Source organism: Syngnathus leptorhynchus, chromosome 4 (genome assembly GCF_054491065.1).
Source record: "Syngnathus leptorhynchus isolate UIUO chromosome 4, UIUO_Slep, whole genome shotgun sequence".
Taxonomy (NCBI): Eukaryota; Metazoa; Chordata; class Actinopteri; order Syngnathiformes; family Syngnathidae; genus Syngnathus; species Syngnathus leptorhynchus.
This window is the reverse complement of record NC_141198.1, coordinates 16,043,872-16,058,656: the sequence shown is the minus strand read 5'-3', so window position 1 is coordinate 16,058,656 and position 14,785 is coordinate 16,043,872. Positions and strand designations below refer to the sequence as shown.

General features: G+C 46.1%; 3 protein-coding genes and 1 long non-coding RNA gene across 6 annotated transcripts; 3 read left to right on the top strand and 1 right to left on the bottom strand.

Annotated features, from left to right (window-relative positions):
- The first annotated feature begins 113 nt into the window (after window positions 1-113).
- Window positions 114-3,442, top strand: krt1-c5 (keratin, type 1, gene c5). The gene is made up of 9 exons (XM_085910909.1): window positions 114-164; window positions 472-871; window positions 934-1,016; window positions 1,374-1,530; window positions 1,910-2,074; window positions 2,188-2,313; window positions 2,717-2,934; window positions 3,015-3,043; window positions 3,159-3,442. Exons 2-9 carry the CDS (start codon window positions 485-487, stop codon window positions 3,272-3,274), a joined length of 1,281 nt encoding a protein of 426 aa, XP_085767035.1. The 5' UTR covers window positions 114-164; window positions 472-484; the 3' UTR covers window positions 3,275-3,442.
- Window positions 3,443-3,831: 389 nt separating this feature from the next.
- On the top strand, window positions 3,832-11,871 carry shoc1 (shortage in chiasmata 1). Of its 3 annotated transcripts, none has more exons than XM_085910903.1 (28): window positions 3,832-4,235; window positions 4,463-4,520; window positions 4,606-4,735; window positions 4,817-4,901; window positions 5,029-5,138; window positions 5,199-5,358; window positions 5,563-5,656; window positions 5,723-5,861; window positions 5,926-6,009; window positions 6,486-6,618; window positions 6,704-6,798; window positions 6,868-7,047; window positions 7,149-7,484; window positions 7,732-7,926; window positions 8,041-8,226; window positions 8,291-8,383; window positions 8,448-8,599; window positions 8,680-8,752; window positions 9,011-9,074; window positions 9,262-9,437; window positions 9,508-9,616; window positions 9,706-9,817; window positions 9,885-10,006; window positions 10,132-10,219; window positions 10,287-10,418; window positions 10,481-10,630; window positions 10,768-11,350; window positions 11,598-11,871. In XM_085910903.1, exons 2-28 carry the CDS (start codon window positions 4,476-4,478, stop codon window positions 11,681-11,683), a joined length of 3,912 nt encoding a protein of 1,303 aa, XP_085767029.1. In that variant the 5' UTR covers window positions 3,832-4,235; window positions 4,463-4,475; the 3' UTR covers window positions 11,684-11,871. The 3 variants fall into 3 exon arrangements, with proteins under 3 accessions (XP_085767029.1, XP_085767031.1, XP_085767030.1); XM_085910905.1 differs by having other exon boundaries at window positions 10,768-11,377; XM_085910904.1 differs by lacking the exon at window positions 4,463-4,520.
- Window positions 6,674-9,587, bottom strand: LOC147058479 (uncharacterized). The gene is made up of 4 exons (XR_015065954.1): window positions 9,446-9,587; window positions 9,249-9,381; window positions 8,453-8,587; window positions 6,674-7,502 (listed from the first exon to the last, which is right to left on the bottom strand). It is a non-coding gene; the product is annotated as an uncharacterized LOC147058479 (long non-coding RNA).
- A 1,739-nt stretch (window positions 11,872-13,610) lies between the features above and the next one.
- On the top strand, window positions 13,611-14,785 carry tal2 (T-cell acute lymphocytic leukemia 2). The gene is made up of 2 exons (XM_085910670.1): window positions 13,611-13,659; window positions 14,412-14,785. Exon 2 carries the CDS (start codon window positions 14,441-14,443, stop codon window positions 14,783-14,785), a length of 345 nt encoding a protein of 114 aa, XP_085766796.1. The 5' UTR covers window positions 13,611-13,659; window positions 14,412-14,440.

Sequence of the window (14,785 nt, the reverse complement as noted above, 5' to 3'; positions counted from 1 at the left end):
GTCATGTTGCCTCCTCCTCCTCCTCGCCCTGCCTCCTCCTCTCGCTCATAGTCTCCACCCTAAGAGACCGAGAGGCGATCCTGTGCAGCCAGACTCACCTGCACAGCCTCGTTTCCCACGGCCAGGACGCGTTCGTCCAGCGGATCCCAAGCTTCACCAATTGCGTAAGTCTAACAAATGAACAACAATAGAATTACAAGAAATGAGTGAGCTTCTAAAATAAGGCATCAAGGCAGGGTTATGCTTTTGAATTTGGCTTTCTAGCTTGGGTTGGATTTTCAAAATAGGGTTTCTGGGATGCGGGTTTCTGTTACAGTTTCAAATATGGGTTTGAGTGTATGATGGCAAAATATGATTTCCAAACAAGTGTTTATGTTGCCCTGGGATTGAATTCAAATATGGGGTTTCAACCCAGGCTTAAATTACGTTTGAAAGCAAATGAGACAGTTTAACGCGGGCCCGTTTGTGTAGAATTCGCAGGAGGATGGCGTCAACGCTGTCTGTGCGCAGCTACTCGGTGCGCCAGCCTTCATTCTCGAGCGTGTCGGTGAGAGATGGCGCCAGGAGCGGCGCCCGCTCCAAACCGGCCATGTCCATGGCCGGCGCCCTGTCGCGCTCCTTGTCGGTGGGCAACGGGCTCCACCTGCTGGGCGCCGGCCTGTCCCTGAACGGGCTGGGAGCGGGGGCCAACGGGAAGGAGACCATGCGGGGGTTGAACGACCGTCTGGCCAATTACCTGGAAAAGGTGCGCTCCCTGGAGAGGTCCAACGCCGAGCTAGAGATGAAAATCAAACAACTGATGGTGGAGAGGCAGCCCAAAGGACACGATGTGGACAACATGATGGCTCAGGCGCACGCCATCGGGCAAGAGGTCAGGATCTTGGAATCTGCAAAAACAAAACAAGGTAACTCAGCAATGTTTGGATCCTTCAGGTGCGGAAGAGGACGCTGGAGAACGCCCGCCTCATGCTGGAGATCGACAACGCCAAGCTGGCGGCCGATGACTTCAGGGTCAAGTGAGAGGCACACAAACACACACAGCGTTCATTTTCGCACGTGAGCGCCAGACTGCCAAGCCAGGTGAATTAATGACTTTTTCCGCCACTGTGCGAAATGACAGCAGCAGAGTGCGTCTATTTGAAACATTCCATTCCATGTTCACCATCATGTGAAGACTTCACCCCTTATCATACGTTGCAAAAATCCGATTATATTTTAAATATTAAAAAGTATCGGCTTCGGTTACTGTATCGACATTTGTATCGGTATCAGCGGTGGTATCGGGGTTTTGGTATCGCGGTACTTGCCATATCACTCCAGTCATACAATTGGCCAAGTGTCATCACACGATTGTGATTATTCTGTCCATCCAGGTGGGAGGCGGAGGTGGCCTTGTGTCAATCGGTAGAGCGCGACTGCCAGGCCCTGAGGCGAGCCAAGTCCGATCACGACCAGATTATCTCCATGCTGAGAGGAGATCTGGACAGCCTTAAGGAGGAGCTCTACTTCCTCAAGAAGAACCACGATGAGGTCTGGCTTACACATTAATAAGCGCGTATGTCATCTTTTGGTCATTACCGTCCACAAACATCCGTAAAGTACTTTAGAATGATTTTGCAAGCTACAGTTTCCCAGGAGGATGTCCATTAAGTATGTACAAAGGCGTGCAGCGATGGTTGTAAAAGACTCCCGCCGTGTTTGCTTTTGCTATCGGTGGCTCGGCTGCATCAAACTTGCAGTGTTTGAACAGTAATGAAAACCTTCAAAAAACATCAAGTCTGTATGGCCACACCTTCAAGGCAGGAAAGTAGACACGCAATCCAAGATGAAGAACCTGGAGGCCAATTAGCCAACAGCATGGAAGGCTTATGGAATAGTCAAAATTTTGTTGTTGTTTTTTTTTTTTCAGGAGAAGAGCTCCTTCAAGGTCCGCCTGGCCAATGAACAGGTGAACGTGGAAGTGGACGCTGCTCAGGGCCCCGATTTGGGTGCCATAATGGCCGAGCTGAGGGTCCAGTATGAGGGCATCGCACGCAAGAACAAGGAGGAGGCCGAGGCCTGGTACCTCAAGAAGGTTGGTCAGCTTTATGCAAATCCTCTACAGCGTGTATATTTTTTAAGTGATTTTATATGTGTGGAACACATTCCTTATGTTCTGTGCAATGCGCCGCGCGTGTGTGTGTGCAGCTGGACGCTGTGCAGTCGGAGGTGAAGGAGAGCAACGAGGCGCTCCGATTTGCCCAAAGCGAGCTAGGCGAGAGGCGACGTTTCTTGCAGGCGCTCGAGGTAGAATTGGACGGTCTTCGCAAGCAGGTAACCAGCAGTAAATAAATAATATAAATATGCTAAAAAGCCAGCGGAGTGCAAACCTAACCGTTTTTTTCCAAGCTTTCAAAATGATTCTTTTTGTTTCGCATCGGGAAATGTTCTCAGCTGGTGACGTTTCGTTGCGGCTACAATCAATCGCTGTGATCATTTTGACGCCGGGGTGATACACACACCATGGAAACAATTTGAGTAGACTCATACTGGCCATGATTCATGTTTGCTCAGCACACACAAAGGGAGCGTATTCATCACATTGATGATATTGTGTTGACAGTTGGTGCCATGTTTGTTTGCCAAGAGGTCACTGATGAACCAACATGACCAAAATTCACCCATGAGTAGCAAGGGTTCACTCACTGCCTTCTAACCTGGATTGTGCGTTTCCCAGGTAGGCATGCTGGAGGGCAACCTGATGGAGACGGGGCAGAAGTACTCGGTGGAGATGGACCGCCTGCAGGTGGCGCTGGTGCAGCTGGAGGATGAGCTGTCTCAGCTGCGCCTGGATATGCAGCGCCACAAAACTGAGTACGAGCAGCTTTTGCGCATCAAGCAGAACCTGGAGATGGAGATCGCCACCTACAGGAAGCTGCTGGAAGGAGAGGAGATGTAAGGACGCTTTGAAATGTAGTAGTGTGAGGGAGGTGAAGAAACAAAAACTGGTTCTGACTGAGCTTCTTCTCCTGCAGGGTGAAAGAAAAACCTCCAACTCCTAAAAGTAAGTCCTGAATTACTCGAATTGTTTTATAAGTTACGCATTAAATTGTTGAATACAACTATACGTATATGTACATTATTTTTATTTTATTTTTTCCCCCCCACCCTCCTCTTAGGAGACCCTGACGTGCGCACCAGGAAGATTGTCAAGGTGGTCACTCAGACGATGATCAACGGCAAAGTGGTGGACGAGTCCAGCGAGGTGGAGCAGATTGAGGAACATAAGAAATGAGCAACTGTGGAGCCCGACACAGCCCTAAAAAGCGCCTGCTGCTCCATGGATGAAGCTTCAAGAAAACCTTATTGTTGGCAATGTAACTTTGCCAAAATGGTTGCGCCTTGTCCTGACATATTAGGAAAACTGCAATTAAATACAAATAGAATCATCATGTAATGATAATTAAAAACAAGCAGTGATGAATAGGGCGTCTTTTTTTGTGTGGGGCGTCCTGGCACATTAGAGTTTAACATTTTGGAAAAATGTTTTTTTTTTTTTCTCTACAATATCGTGATTGCGAGTTGGTATATAATTATTTTTTTCAGCAGCAGCAAATAGGTTTACTCACATTTCCCCCACGATACACATACAAAAAAACGACTAAGTCTAATGGGGATTATGCACAACCACAATTACAGGACTCATACATTTATACAATTTTACATTGTCTTTAGACAGCTACAAAAGATGACCACATCTGATATTTAGGCTTTGTTTGTCTTTACGTTATTTCATATCATTTCATAATTTCTGATCTACTAATACCGCCACCTGGTGGACAAGATTACATTTTGTCTTGTTTACCAAATAATATGGTGCAGATGATATTTTAATTTAATTGTTAAAAACGTAACGTATTTATTTTAGTAACGTTTTGTCACAAGCTAACCAGCTTTTAAATGCGTATTTTTGTGGTTTTTCGGGTAGTGTAAGATAATTGAAGTCTTTACAACAATACACCGTAGCGCCGTGTTGTGAAATAGAGCTTTAAACTCCATGGTTCCTCGGTAGTGTAAAATAATTGAAGTATTTACAACAATACATTTTAGCGCCGTGTTATGGAAATAGTTAATATCGTTAAAAACGTAGCAAACGGGGGACTTTTAGCAGGGCCGTGAATTGTCTCACCTCGTGACGAGCTTTGACGGTCATCGATTTCGGGATATCTGTTGCTACTTGGAGAAAATAACAAAAGGTAAATTAACATAAAATTTAAAAAAAAACGGTTAGGTTGCGTCTAGACATTATTGTGGTCCATAAGAATAGAGTACTCTTCATTTTCGAATAAAAAAAATAGTTGTCAATCGTGTAGTTTTGTATACTTGTTAGCTCTAGCTTAGCTAGCATTAGCCTAGTCGAATTGAAAATACAGGCACCCCCCTCCCGCCAAATGTGTTAAAGATTATTTGATTAAATTTCCAGGTAGAATTCAACTATGTTCCCTTGTGCCAGCTTTCTAGCTCTGGATTATGTCTTTGAGGTGGGTTTAAGTCTACAATAAAGTTAAACACCCGCCGAAAAAAATAAATAAAAATTTGACATGATAAAACAAATCCTACTTCCAGAACAGAAACCGTTTGACGGTGATGATGGACTTGCTAGCACTCCCCACGCCTTACATATCTTACAAGGATGACCATTACCCTCACAATGGCGCCTTGATGGAGGATGCCTACAGGAAACCGTGGGTCAAAGGTACACATCTGAAAGACTATTATCAATTTAATGATGAATGCAAGATAACATTTCTATCATGTGATTGTGATGATTGTTTAGGGAAGGTTATTTCCACCTGTTCACCCAGCTTTTCTGTCCTGGATGACCTCAGAGAAACAACACAACACGTCAACTCAGCAGAAAAGTGACGTACCCCTTTAACCTGTGCTTTTCAATCTTTTCACTAGCTCATAGCAGATTTTGAGATTTTGTTTACGATACAACCCTACGTCTGTAGTTTTTAGAATGACAGTAGCTTTGTTCTGCTCCAGATTTGATGACGCTGGGAGTGTCAAGGGCAAGCTGGAGAAGCTTGGCCATCTGTGTGAGGAAACCTTCGCCAAGTGGACTACGCAGCTGGATTTTGTAACTAAAGACAACGGTAAATAAATACGTACGGAAAGGAAAATTTGCCACTGGAATCATTATTGGATTTTGGCAGATCTGCTCCTACCGGAAGACATGGTGGCTGCCAATTTCCTGCCTAGTTTGAAACTTTTGCCAACCCTGAAGAGCAAAGTGTCCCGGCTGAAGACCCTGTTGGTGGCTGACCCGCTGATAAGCATGAGCAGAGACTCTGTCATTGAGGAAACAATATTCAGGTACACAAAGGGTTGAAGTACAGATACTTGACTTAGAAAGGCACTTAAAAGATTTAAAAGTGCCAAATCCGGAACGTACCAACGTGCTAAATTGAAAAAGAATTTAACAGCGACTGTGTGGTATTTATACTTCATTACTTCCCACCACTATGTCATAAATACTATTTTGAATGCAAGTGTAAAGTGCTGATTCCAAACTTACAGACACTGCGCGCCTTACGAGAGGTCCCGTAATGAAGTGCACATAGAAGATGTCATCACCGAGGTGTTTACAAAAGAGTCACCGACACCAAACGAGGTAACTTAACTCACATCACAGTCGTTTTTGTTCTCCTGACTGACTGTTCATTCTTATTCTGGTAAGCCTTTGCTATTACCCGAGTTTCTGGACAATCACATGATGACCGTCGACCACCCCAGAAGCTTTTCGAGTGTTTGTCATTATTTGAATGTGGTTTCAGAAGAGTCTGAGCAAATCCCCGACTTGGAAGCGCTTTTCAAAGGTAACAAACGGGTCGGTGACCTTAACATACGAATGACAAAAGTTTTGTTTTGTTTGTCCTCCAGATAAATCAGCATCAGTGGATATTTGCCATTTTTCTTCAGTGGAATCAACTAACAAAGAAGACTGGATGAAGGATACCCCTCCAGGTTGGTATTAGAAACTCAGGTTTTGGTACTACTGAAGCACCAGTGTTCATACGTACGCCATATTCCGGTTCTGCTACTATTAAGTCTCTTCATACAGAAGCTAGAGAGAAAAGAGATGGCACCAGTTGGGTCTGGTCGTAGAATCTGGTTCTGAGACTATAAAAAGGGCTGGTAGTGGTTCTGTAATATAACTGGACTTGGTTCTGGTATTATAACTGGTCCGATACTACGATGGCTTTGGTACATAACAAGGCCTTGTACCGGTACTATTGATTTCCCTCTTGCGAGACAAACATATCGGGAACCGGAACTGGTTTTACCACAATATTTTGGTGCTGGTATTGGACATACCTAGAAAGTCTGTTTGTGTTTTCGAGCTGACCAACTAAAACGAATGCAAAGGTCAGTCAGCACTTCAAAGTCTCGAGTCCCTTTAAAAACATTTTGTGGATATTTTCCCGCTGTATTTGTTTTAGAGTGGGTGATGCTTCCGACCGAAATGGAGCTGGAGGTGACTCTGACTCCACCAACTGCTGAAACCAGTCGCTGCCATCCCAGTCTGAGCTTACGTGACCTTCAGAGAGAAGAATTGTCTCCAGTGGACATATTGTGAGTGATGACAGGACAATCTGTAGACTTGGTATATTTGTACTGGTTTTTTTTTTATCTGGATTTTATTTTTATGACACTCTAGATCTTTGGTGTCAGCAGAATCTCAGAAACAGTTGAGGGCGGTGCTCTGGAAGGCCGAGAAGCATCCAAACTATGTACTGAGCTTGCTGTTTGCAGGTAGAATCAAGATTTTCCCGGGGTAACATCTGAGTTACACTACATGATACAATTCGTATCTTTTGACAGAACCTGAAGTCGAAGAAGCAGCCGTTAACTTTGAGCCTCTGAGCGAAGCCTTGAAGTCCACCTCCTTGGAGAGTTTGCCGATAGAAACGGAGATGGGAGAATTGTTTGGTGACATGCGGGAGTCGCCGGAGAGGCTGACCACTGACGTTCCTTCTCGTGAGGACTTCAAGAATGTGTTAGGTTAGTGATAGCTCACTTTTGATTTATGAACTTTAGTCAAGCTCAGACCTCGTGGACTTACAAATCCTCGCTAACTACCATTTCTCTTGTTGTCTCTCAAGACTGCTTCCAAAGTATTTCACCTGAAGCGGAAGAGTCTAAAACTGCTCTCATCTTGGTCCCAAACTACACAAATTCTGCTGAGTTTGCTCCAAAAAATCTCGCTCGCCACACAAAGGAAGTCAAATCAAGCTCCGACAACAGAAGCGCTAACAAGTCATGTGTCCAAGTGTCGTCCGTACCTCCTCCTTCTTCTAAGCTGGAAGCCAACTTCAGAAGTCAGAAAATGGACAAGAGAGGCGTCGTCACAGCAGCCGGACGTCATCCGGTGCAGCACGGCGACCCGCTGACCGCTTTCATGATGCTGAGATCGCAGCAGGCGTCCGCTCCCACTGCAGGTGACGTTTTGTGGGAATCTGCAGTTAATAGCTATTGTTTAGATTTTTTTTTTTTTTTTTTACATTGATATAAAGTCTGTAAAAAAAATGAAAAACATGCTGACATAAGGAAATGAATTGCCGACATTCGCAAATGGAACCTATATACGCCTATATGAAATCTATCTGTATCCAACGGCCTGCGGATGGGAGCGTCGGCTCCAGTGATCTACTGGCTTTCAAATTTGCGATCTCGTGTGTCGTTCAGCGCCAGAGGAAGAACGAGAAAAAGAAAGGCTCTCTGTGGTGCAGCCTACTCCCCGGCAGACACGCAAAGCGGGCAAGAAGCCCCTCACCAACTCCGTCATTACACCTGCAGCGTCAGGACATGCCACTAGAGAGCAGATGAGCGCTGCTGCTCAGGATGCGTCCCAAAGTAGCGTAATTCAAATTCAAGCCACCGGTAGGTGATGGACCTGCTTTTTCCTTGCCATACAGAGATAAAACATGATTGAGAAGAACTTTTTTTGATTCTTTTTCCAGAAGAACTCAAGATGTGTTTTAATGTCGCCCTCAGGCAGCCAGCGTCAGGCCTACCGAGAACTGCGGTCTTTGGCCGAGCCTCGTCTGTCCTCAGCTACGGAGCTGGGCCTCAATCTCCCGACCTGGAGGGACTTTGAGCGCCTCGCTTCGGACCAAACGCGCTACGTGCTCAAACAAAGAGAATTGGCGACGCGCAGGGCAACCCCAGCGTCGAGAGGAGGTTGGACTCGGGGGGGGGATTTTGAGAGAACCGTTCAAAAAGCTTGACATGGTGTTGCCTGCAGATGAGGAGCAACTGTTGCACCAGGTGCTTGTTATCCACACGCTGGTTAGAGCCAAGGAGCTGCTGTTGAAGTGTCACCTGAGCGCCGCCGTGGGTTGGTAACAACATTGCTGTGTACTTGGATTCTCCACTGGACCAATCAAGTTTTCCCGCTTTAGAGTACCTGAGCAAGGCAGAGGAGACTTGTACGGACACGGGTCTGATTCGGCTACTGAGGAGGCTGCACATCATTTTGCACCTCGGGGGCAGGAATCACGAATCTGACGTCAAACTGCTGGAGCTGCAGAAGCTGGTGGCGCTGCATGACAAAGTCAGTCAGTATTTGGGAAAAAAAAAAAAAAAAAAAAAAACTCACCGCTACAATAACATGATACTTTTGCTTTGCTGCAGATTCTTCTCATCGTGTCACGTAACTGTAACCAAAGGATGTCGACAATCGAGCAAAGCTTGAAACAACTGACTGGTGAGCTTTAACATGTCATTGATAACTTTGCACACTAGGTGGCGGCACTACACTCTTAATTGAGCTTTTAACCAATGGAACCATTTGAACAGTTTCTTATGTCATACTCTTTTCTTGAGATGGTAAATTTTGCATTTTGGTCAGCTGTTAATTGCATCATCATAAAAAAAAAAAAAAAAAACATAACTCTTGACTCAGTATGACCATATAAGCATGAAATACCGTGACCGTGTTTAGCTACTATTTGTATCTCTGCAGCTATATGTACAATTCACCCTGATAACAACAGCAGCAAACTGAACGGTGCTAGAGTTGTTAAAAGGTGGGTAAGAACATCAACGCTCATCCACTTAAAAAGTTTAGAATTGTGGCTGAGGGTGGTAACATGATTTTATTCATCATATTTTGGATGATTAATCGGCCGATTAATTGGAATCGGCCTCGGACTAAAATAAGCCATAGCTGTTAGGCCCTACTTCTAAGTTGAGTCCTTTACCTGGTCCGTATAGCGTTCTGGCCAGCAGGTGTGTACTGGTGTACGAGCAGCATCTGGGTCCGGACTTCCCGTGGGACATTTTCTCTCTGGTGGTGGAGTACGACCACCCGGGCCCGTCTCCGTGGGCGACCGTCTGCAAGGAGAGGAGAGTGAAGCACCTCACTTTCGACACGGTCCTCCCCGGCATAGGTACGTACCCGACTCGCTCGGCCCCTTCTAGTTGATCCGGGAGGTGATTTTGGATTGAATATTCCCACAGATGAGCAGGAGAGCCTGGAGGAGAGCCTGGAGGACAAGGTGGCGTACGTGTTGTTGGTGACGGAATCGCTCCTCAATCTGCCTCTCCTGCCGCAGATGCTGGAGTCTACGTAAGTGTCGCTTACGGTATATATATAGTGAAGTGAGAAAATTTGGTCACCTCGAATTTTTTTTGTTTTTTTTTTTGCTGATATGGCAGATTCAACATAATGCTACTCGAGAGAAGTCACTGTCCATCCCTGCAGATGCTGGGCGGGACCGATTACTACTCCATCATCACGGTGGACGAAAGCACCGCCGTCGTTATTCAGGTAAACCGACACGTGGTCAATTGAACTTTTGTATTATTGTAACCAGATTTTGCACGTGTGTGCGTAGGAGCAGGAGGAGCTGTGTGAGGAGCGAGCCTGCGAGGCCATCGTGATGAGGCTCACCGCTTTGTCGTTGCAGTACAACTACTGTTGGATCATACTGCACTACCCGGACTGCAAAGGGGGAGGGTCAGTTCCGCTCAGGTCATTTGATCTGATCAGTTCTTATGAGGAGTAGAAAATGGCAGCTAAACCTTCTCGACTCGTGTCGCCATCTCGCCGCATGGGATTCAAGTCGACGTGTATCGGTGCAGGTTCTCCAGCGAAGCCTTCGGCAACTTGGTGATGATCTACTCGTCAGTAGTGCTTTTTGGCATGAAGCTGGAGGACCTGGATGTCAAGGTACCGAGGCATTTTGTGCGGATTCTTCTGCGATTATAAGAATGGAATGTTCTCCTGCCTACGATAGGTGCTGATTGCATCAGAGGTAGCGGAAGTGGCAGGGTGGCTCAAGCGGATCTGTTTCCTCAGCCTGATGTCCAGCGCTCGCGATCCCGTCGATTACCTCGAGCGAGACTGGCTGGCTGTCGCGCCTTCACAGGTGAAGCTCCATGTGATCTCTTCACATTTGTCACCCCCCATTTACACCTCCACGTTCACCAGGAGGAGCTTATCCTGTTGCACTTTCCCTGCATCAACCCGCTGGTGGCTCAGCTCATGCTCAGAAGGGCGCCCTCGTTGCCGTGGCTACTGGCCGCCTCTCTGACGCAGCTGGTGGAGATGTTGCCGGAGGTGCCACACAAGGTCCTGAAGGTATGCTCACGGGACACTTCAATAGGTACACCTGCATCATCCACAATATAAGGGCTGTGTCAGAATAATTTCCATTTTGAAATATATGGAGATGCGTTTGGGCTCCTCTTTATAATGATACTTTTATTTTTGGTCAGCTGTTTAGCAACATCACTTCCCTGTATGAAGCTCAGCCAGCCCGGTCAAGTCCAATCCATTCACTTCCTCCTACTCCTACTTCTCCTCCTGCTCCATTTCTTCCTCCACCACCTGAGATGTCCATTCCCGCTCCAGAACTATTTCCTAGCACCAATCCCAGCTTCCTGTTGGCCCCAGATGACACAGAGAACAGCTTGTACTCGCAGGGAGAACCTACATTTTTTACTCACGACCCAACATGGCCAGCCGGTAGCCCGGAGCTTAGTGGCTTGTCAGGAGCCGATCTGTGGAAAGGGGAAACCAGCCAGGAAGTGGTGCTAACTGGCAGCATGGGCCAAGGCAGCGTGGCGGGAATGATGATAAAGAGGGGAAGCGGCGAGTGGTCGCAACAAGGCCCGAGTTTCTTGGACACCACCTACAGCAGCCTCCTCAGCCCGCCTTCAAAGGGCCCATTGTGGAGAGGTGGTCCGACTGGTACAGGTTCACACACGGGAGGGAGATCGTCAACGATGTATGGATCGAGATGCTGGATGGGACAAGAGAGGAAGAGAAGTGAAGATGCGGCAGACTTGCCTAGAATAGGTGAGATAGTAGAGCACTAGGAAAATGGTGAGTAGACGGGTAAGTAGGTTTGATTGATGGTTATATTCAAAGGAAGGTAAATGGGGGTGAAAATAGATTGGTTAATGGGTAGATTGGTAAGATTTTGAATCGATGGGTGGGTCGGTAGAAAGGTAAGAAAATGCGAGTGGGTAAGCTTCAATATGAAACTTAAATATAAGCACCTATTAAAACCAAATAATCCTGTTTATATTTGTGCATTCTTTAGCGCCGACTCCTCTGAAAAAAAGCAGGCTGAGCTACGAGAAGGTGCCCGGACGAACGGACGGACAGACCAGACTGAGACTCTTTTAAATGAACCTTGTTCCGTTCATTTCCGGTTCATAATTGTTTGGTTTATATGAATGACAGTTGCTAGCGGTTCTGTGCTGTATTTATATCATTACTGTGTTTTCCTGTGCTGTATTTGTGCATTTAAACAATAAAACGCTGAGTGTGTCCAAAAAAAAAAAAAACATTCAAGTGTGGAGTGCAGCAATCCCCTTATCACCACCTAAGCATGTGGAGAGAGAACGCTTATCTTTACCAGCCAGCGCAGTCAAGCAGCTCCCCAGAGGAATGATCCACCCCATCACAATCCCCCCCCCCCCCCCCACCTCCACAAGTCCTCCAGACAAAGACCACCCCTGGGGACTTGGACTGGGAGAGTCCGGACAGGCTCATCCCACACTCACTGGCCGGCATCAATAACCAACTAACGAGCCTGTGACGCAGGCAAGGGGTGAAAAAAAAAAAAGATAGAGACAATGCTGTTGAATGGCACAAGGGGGGGGCGTGTCCGAAGAGCTGCGTTAAATGCTCGGTGGGTAAACAGCGGACGTAATGGCGTGCTGATTGTACGGTGGGAAAGGGGCCGCCTGTGTAAAGGTCGCCTCGTTATCGCCGATCGCAGCCGCAGTTAAAGTGTCCGCCGGCATCCATCAACCTGCGTGGCGCGTACAGGTGATGGATGGGAAATAAAGGTTTCGATCCAAATCGGAACAAGGTCGTAAACGTGTTACCGAGTACTAAGCTTCGCTTGATGAAGGTGAAAACTTTTTCAACTGTGGACAAAATGACCACATATAATGTCAGTCATTCTTCGCTGAGGATAAAGAATATGGACGTAAATTCTGTCTAGTTATTAAATATCCAACAAACAATATAATAATAATATAATATATAATAATAATAATAATATAATAATATAATAGAAGACGCTCCAATATTTGGCGTGAGGAGGGTCAGCGCGATGGCGTCGGGCCTGCAGGTGCAGCCTCTTGGCCGAGAGGGCGTCGCCCATGAATGGTTGATTCAGAAAAAAAAAAAAAAACGGGCCGAGGGGGCTAATCCCGGCCCCTTAATCAGATTATGCAAATTCCTACTCCACACAGAGAGTCTCACGGAAGGCTGCGTCTTTCAAACAACACTTGAAGGGTGTAAAAAAGAAAAAAAAATATTGGTTAAATCTGGGCTGTTTTTTTAGTAAGCGTGGACAAGCGTTTCCTGGCTAATTTATGTGGGGGGGGGGGCTGGACAGGATTACCAGAGTGGCGCACAAAACACATATTGTTCACCTGTCAATCTGGATGTGCTACTTTTACCTTCTGTGGGTCGATGGGGTTGAATTCAAACGAAGCTCGCGGCCATTTTTAACGGCGTAATGGTGGTTTTGCCACCGGTGGGTTGTCCCGACGTGTCGACTGCAGTAGGAGAAGAAAGAAAGATGTCTCAGTTACAGGAAAGTCAAACTAAATAAAAAAAAAAACTGAAATCTGAGAATTCAGTTTTGTTGAAAATCATTGCAAGCACATCACTGCAAACACGCCGTGACGTGATTGCGTAATATAAACTCAACCTGTCACAAATGAATCCAATATTGTCATCCTAATAAATGTCCTCAAATGGCATCGCTATTAAATAATAATAATTGTCAGGAAAATATCAATTATCGGGGGGAGGCGAGGAGGTGAGTGAGAATGCTCGCTTGAGAGTGTTCACACAGCGATAAGTGATGATGATGAGGAAGGTGCCTCATTGTGGTCATAATAGATGGGTGGTGTGATGGTGTTAATAGGGGGCGTTGACTCCCCCCCCCCCCCCCCCCCGGCACGCCCCCTCCTCTCCTCTCCCCTTCCCGTCACACAATGACCACGTCATTCAGAAGCCTACTATAAAATGTCAGACGCAATCATGCGGCAGTGTTGTTTTCTGGATGAGTGTCGAAAGCCGGTTCTTCCCTCCGCTCCGTCTGCTCATGACCCCCCGCGAAGGACAACTTTGACAACAAGGTAAGGATCATTTTGGACTTGTCGATAAAATACGATTCGTCGTTAATGACACTTAATAAAACAAATTAGGGTTAGAAGGAATTAAAATGCAATCGTTCAAACATGCCTTAACTCTACTTTTTTTTCCCTATATAGAAATATATATATATATATGAATAAATAAATATCAATAAATACAACAGTTTTGCTGTTCAATATTGTGTCATAAATGTCGCTTTCAATATTTGAAAATAAACATGCATACATTTCGACATTTTTCAAAATTTGGGCTTCCAGTTTTTTTTCTTTTTATACTGAATTTTCGATTTTTTTTCAGATGATTCAAATTTCAGTTGTAAACCGATGTTTTCCAAAACAAGCTTGGCTACTGTGCCACATGCTGCTTCACCCGATATTTTAATTGCACGCTCTACATCTATGTGCAATACTTAAACGTATGAGAATGTTTCTAATTGCTTACAGCTGCCAAAAAGATGGCAGTAAAGCACTACTTTTCTTTTGGACAAGGCTATGGACTTACAAAATTGAAACTCCTCACTTCAACACTTCATTTGCACCAAGAACCCACAAAAACGACACCAAATAAATCCTAGCAAAACGATGCCGGTCTCATAACGTGCCTTCATACAAATTCCTTCAGACTCACGTGTTTTTGTCATTTGATGATTGTTAAAAAAAAATAAAAATCTGGAATCTTTTCATCTTCAAATTTGAGGTTGTAACTGAGACAACACTTGCTTGTTTTGGCACAGGAACCCGAGATCTACTCACTTCCTCCATCATGACCAGAAAAGTCTTCACCAACACGCGCGAGCGCTGGCGCCAGCACAATGTCAACAGCGCCTTCTCCGAGTTGCGCAAGCTCATCCCCACGCACCCGCCCGAGAAGAAGCTGAGCAAGAACGAGATCTTGCGGCTGGCAATGCGCTACATCGACTTCCTAACGCGCCTGCTCGAGAGCCAGGGCGGCGGCGGGCGAGCCGAGCACGCCCCTGCCGCCCTCCTCACGCTGCTGCGCGGCAACATGGAGCAGCTGCGCTCACCCTCGCGTCCTTGGACGCTGGCCAGTGACACCGAGGCGCCCTCATCGCCAGGGTCCAGCTGTGGCAGCTCGGAACCCTGGTAG

Bases quoted from the DNA above. Each gene is read 5' to 3' on its own strand.
- krt1-c5 (XM_085910909.1), top strand. From the start codon at position 485: ATGGCGTCAACGCTGTCTGTGCGCAGCTACTCGGTGCGCCAGCCTTCA. The intron at 1,531-1,909 runs GTCTGGCTTACA...TTTTTTTTTCAG, and splicing joins TCAAGAAGAACCACGATGAG to GAGAAGAGCTCCTTCAAGGT. The intron at 3,044-3,158 runs GTAAGTCCTGAA...CCCTCCTCTTAG, and splicing joins AAAACCTCCAACTCCTAAAA to GAGACCCTGACGTGCGCACC.
- shoc1 (XM_085910903.1), top strand. From the start codon at position 4,476: ATGTTCCCTTGTGCCAGCTTTCTAGCTCTGGATTATGTCTTTGAG. The intron at 6,799-6,867 runs GTAGAATCAAGA...ATCTTTTGACAG, and splicing joins ACTGAGCTTGCTGTTTGCAG to AACCTGAAGTCGAAGAAGCA. The intron at 9,818-9,884 runs GTAAACCGACAC...GTGTGTGCGTAG, and splicing joins GCACCGCCGTCGTTATTCAG to GAGCAGGAGGAGCTGTGTGA.
- tal2 (XM_085910670.1), top strand. From the start codon at position 14,441: ATGACCAGAAAAGTCTTCACCAACACGCGCGAGCGCTGGCGCCAGCAC.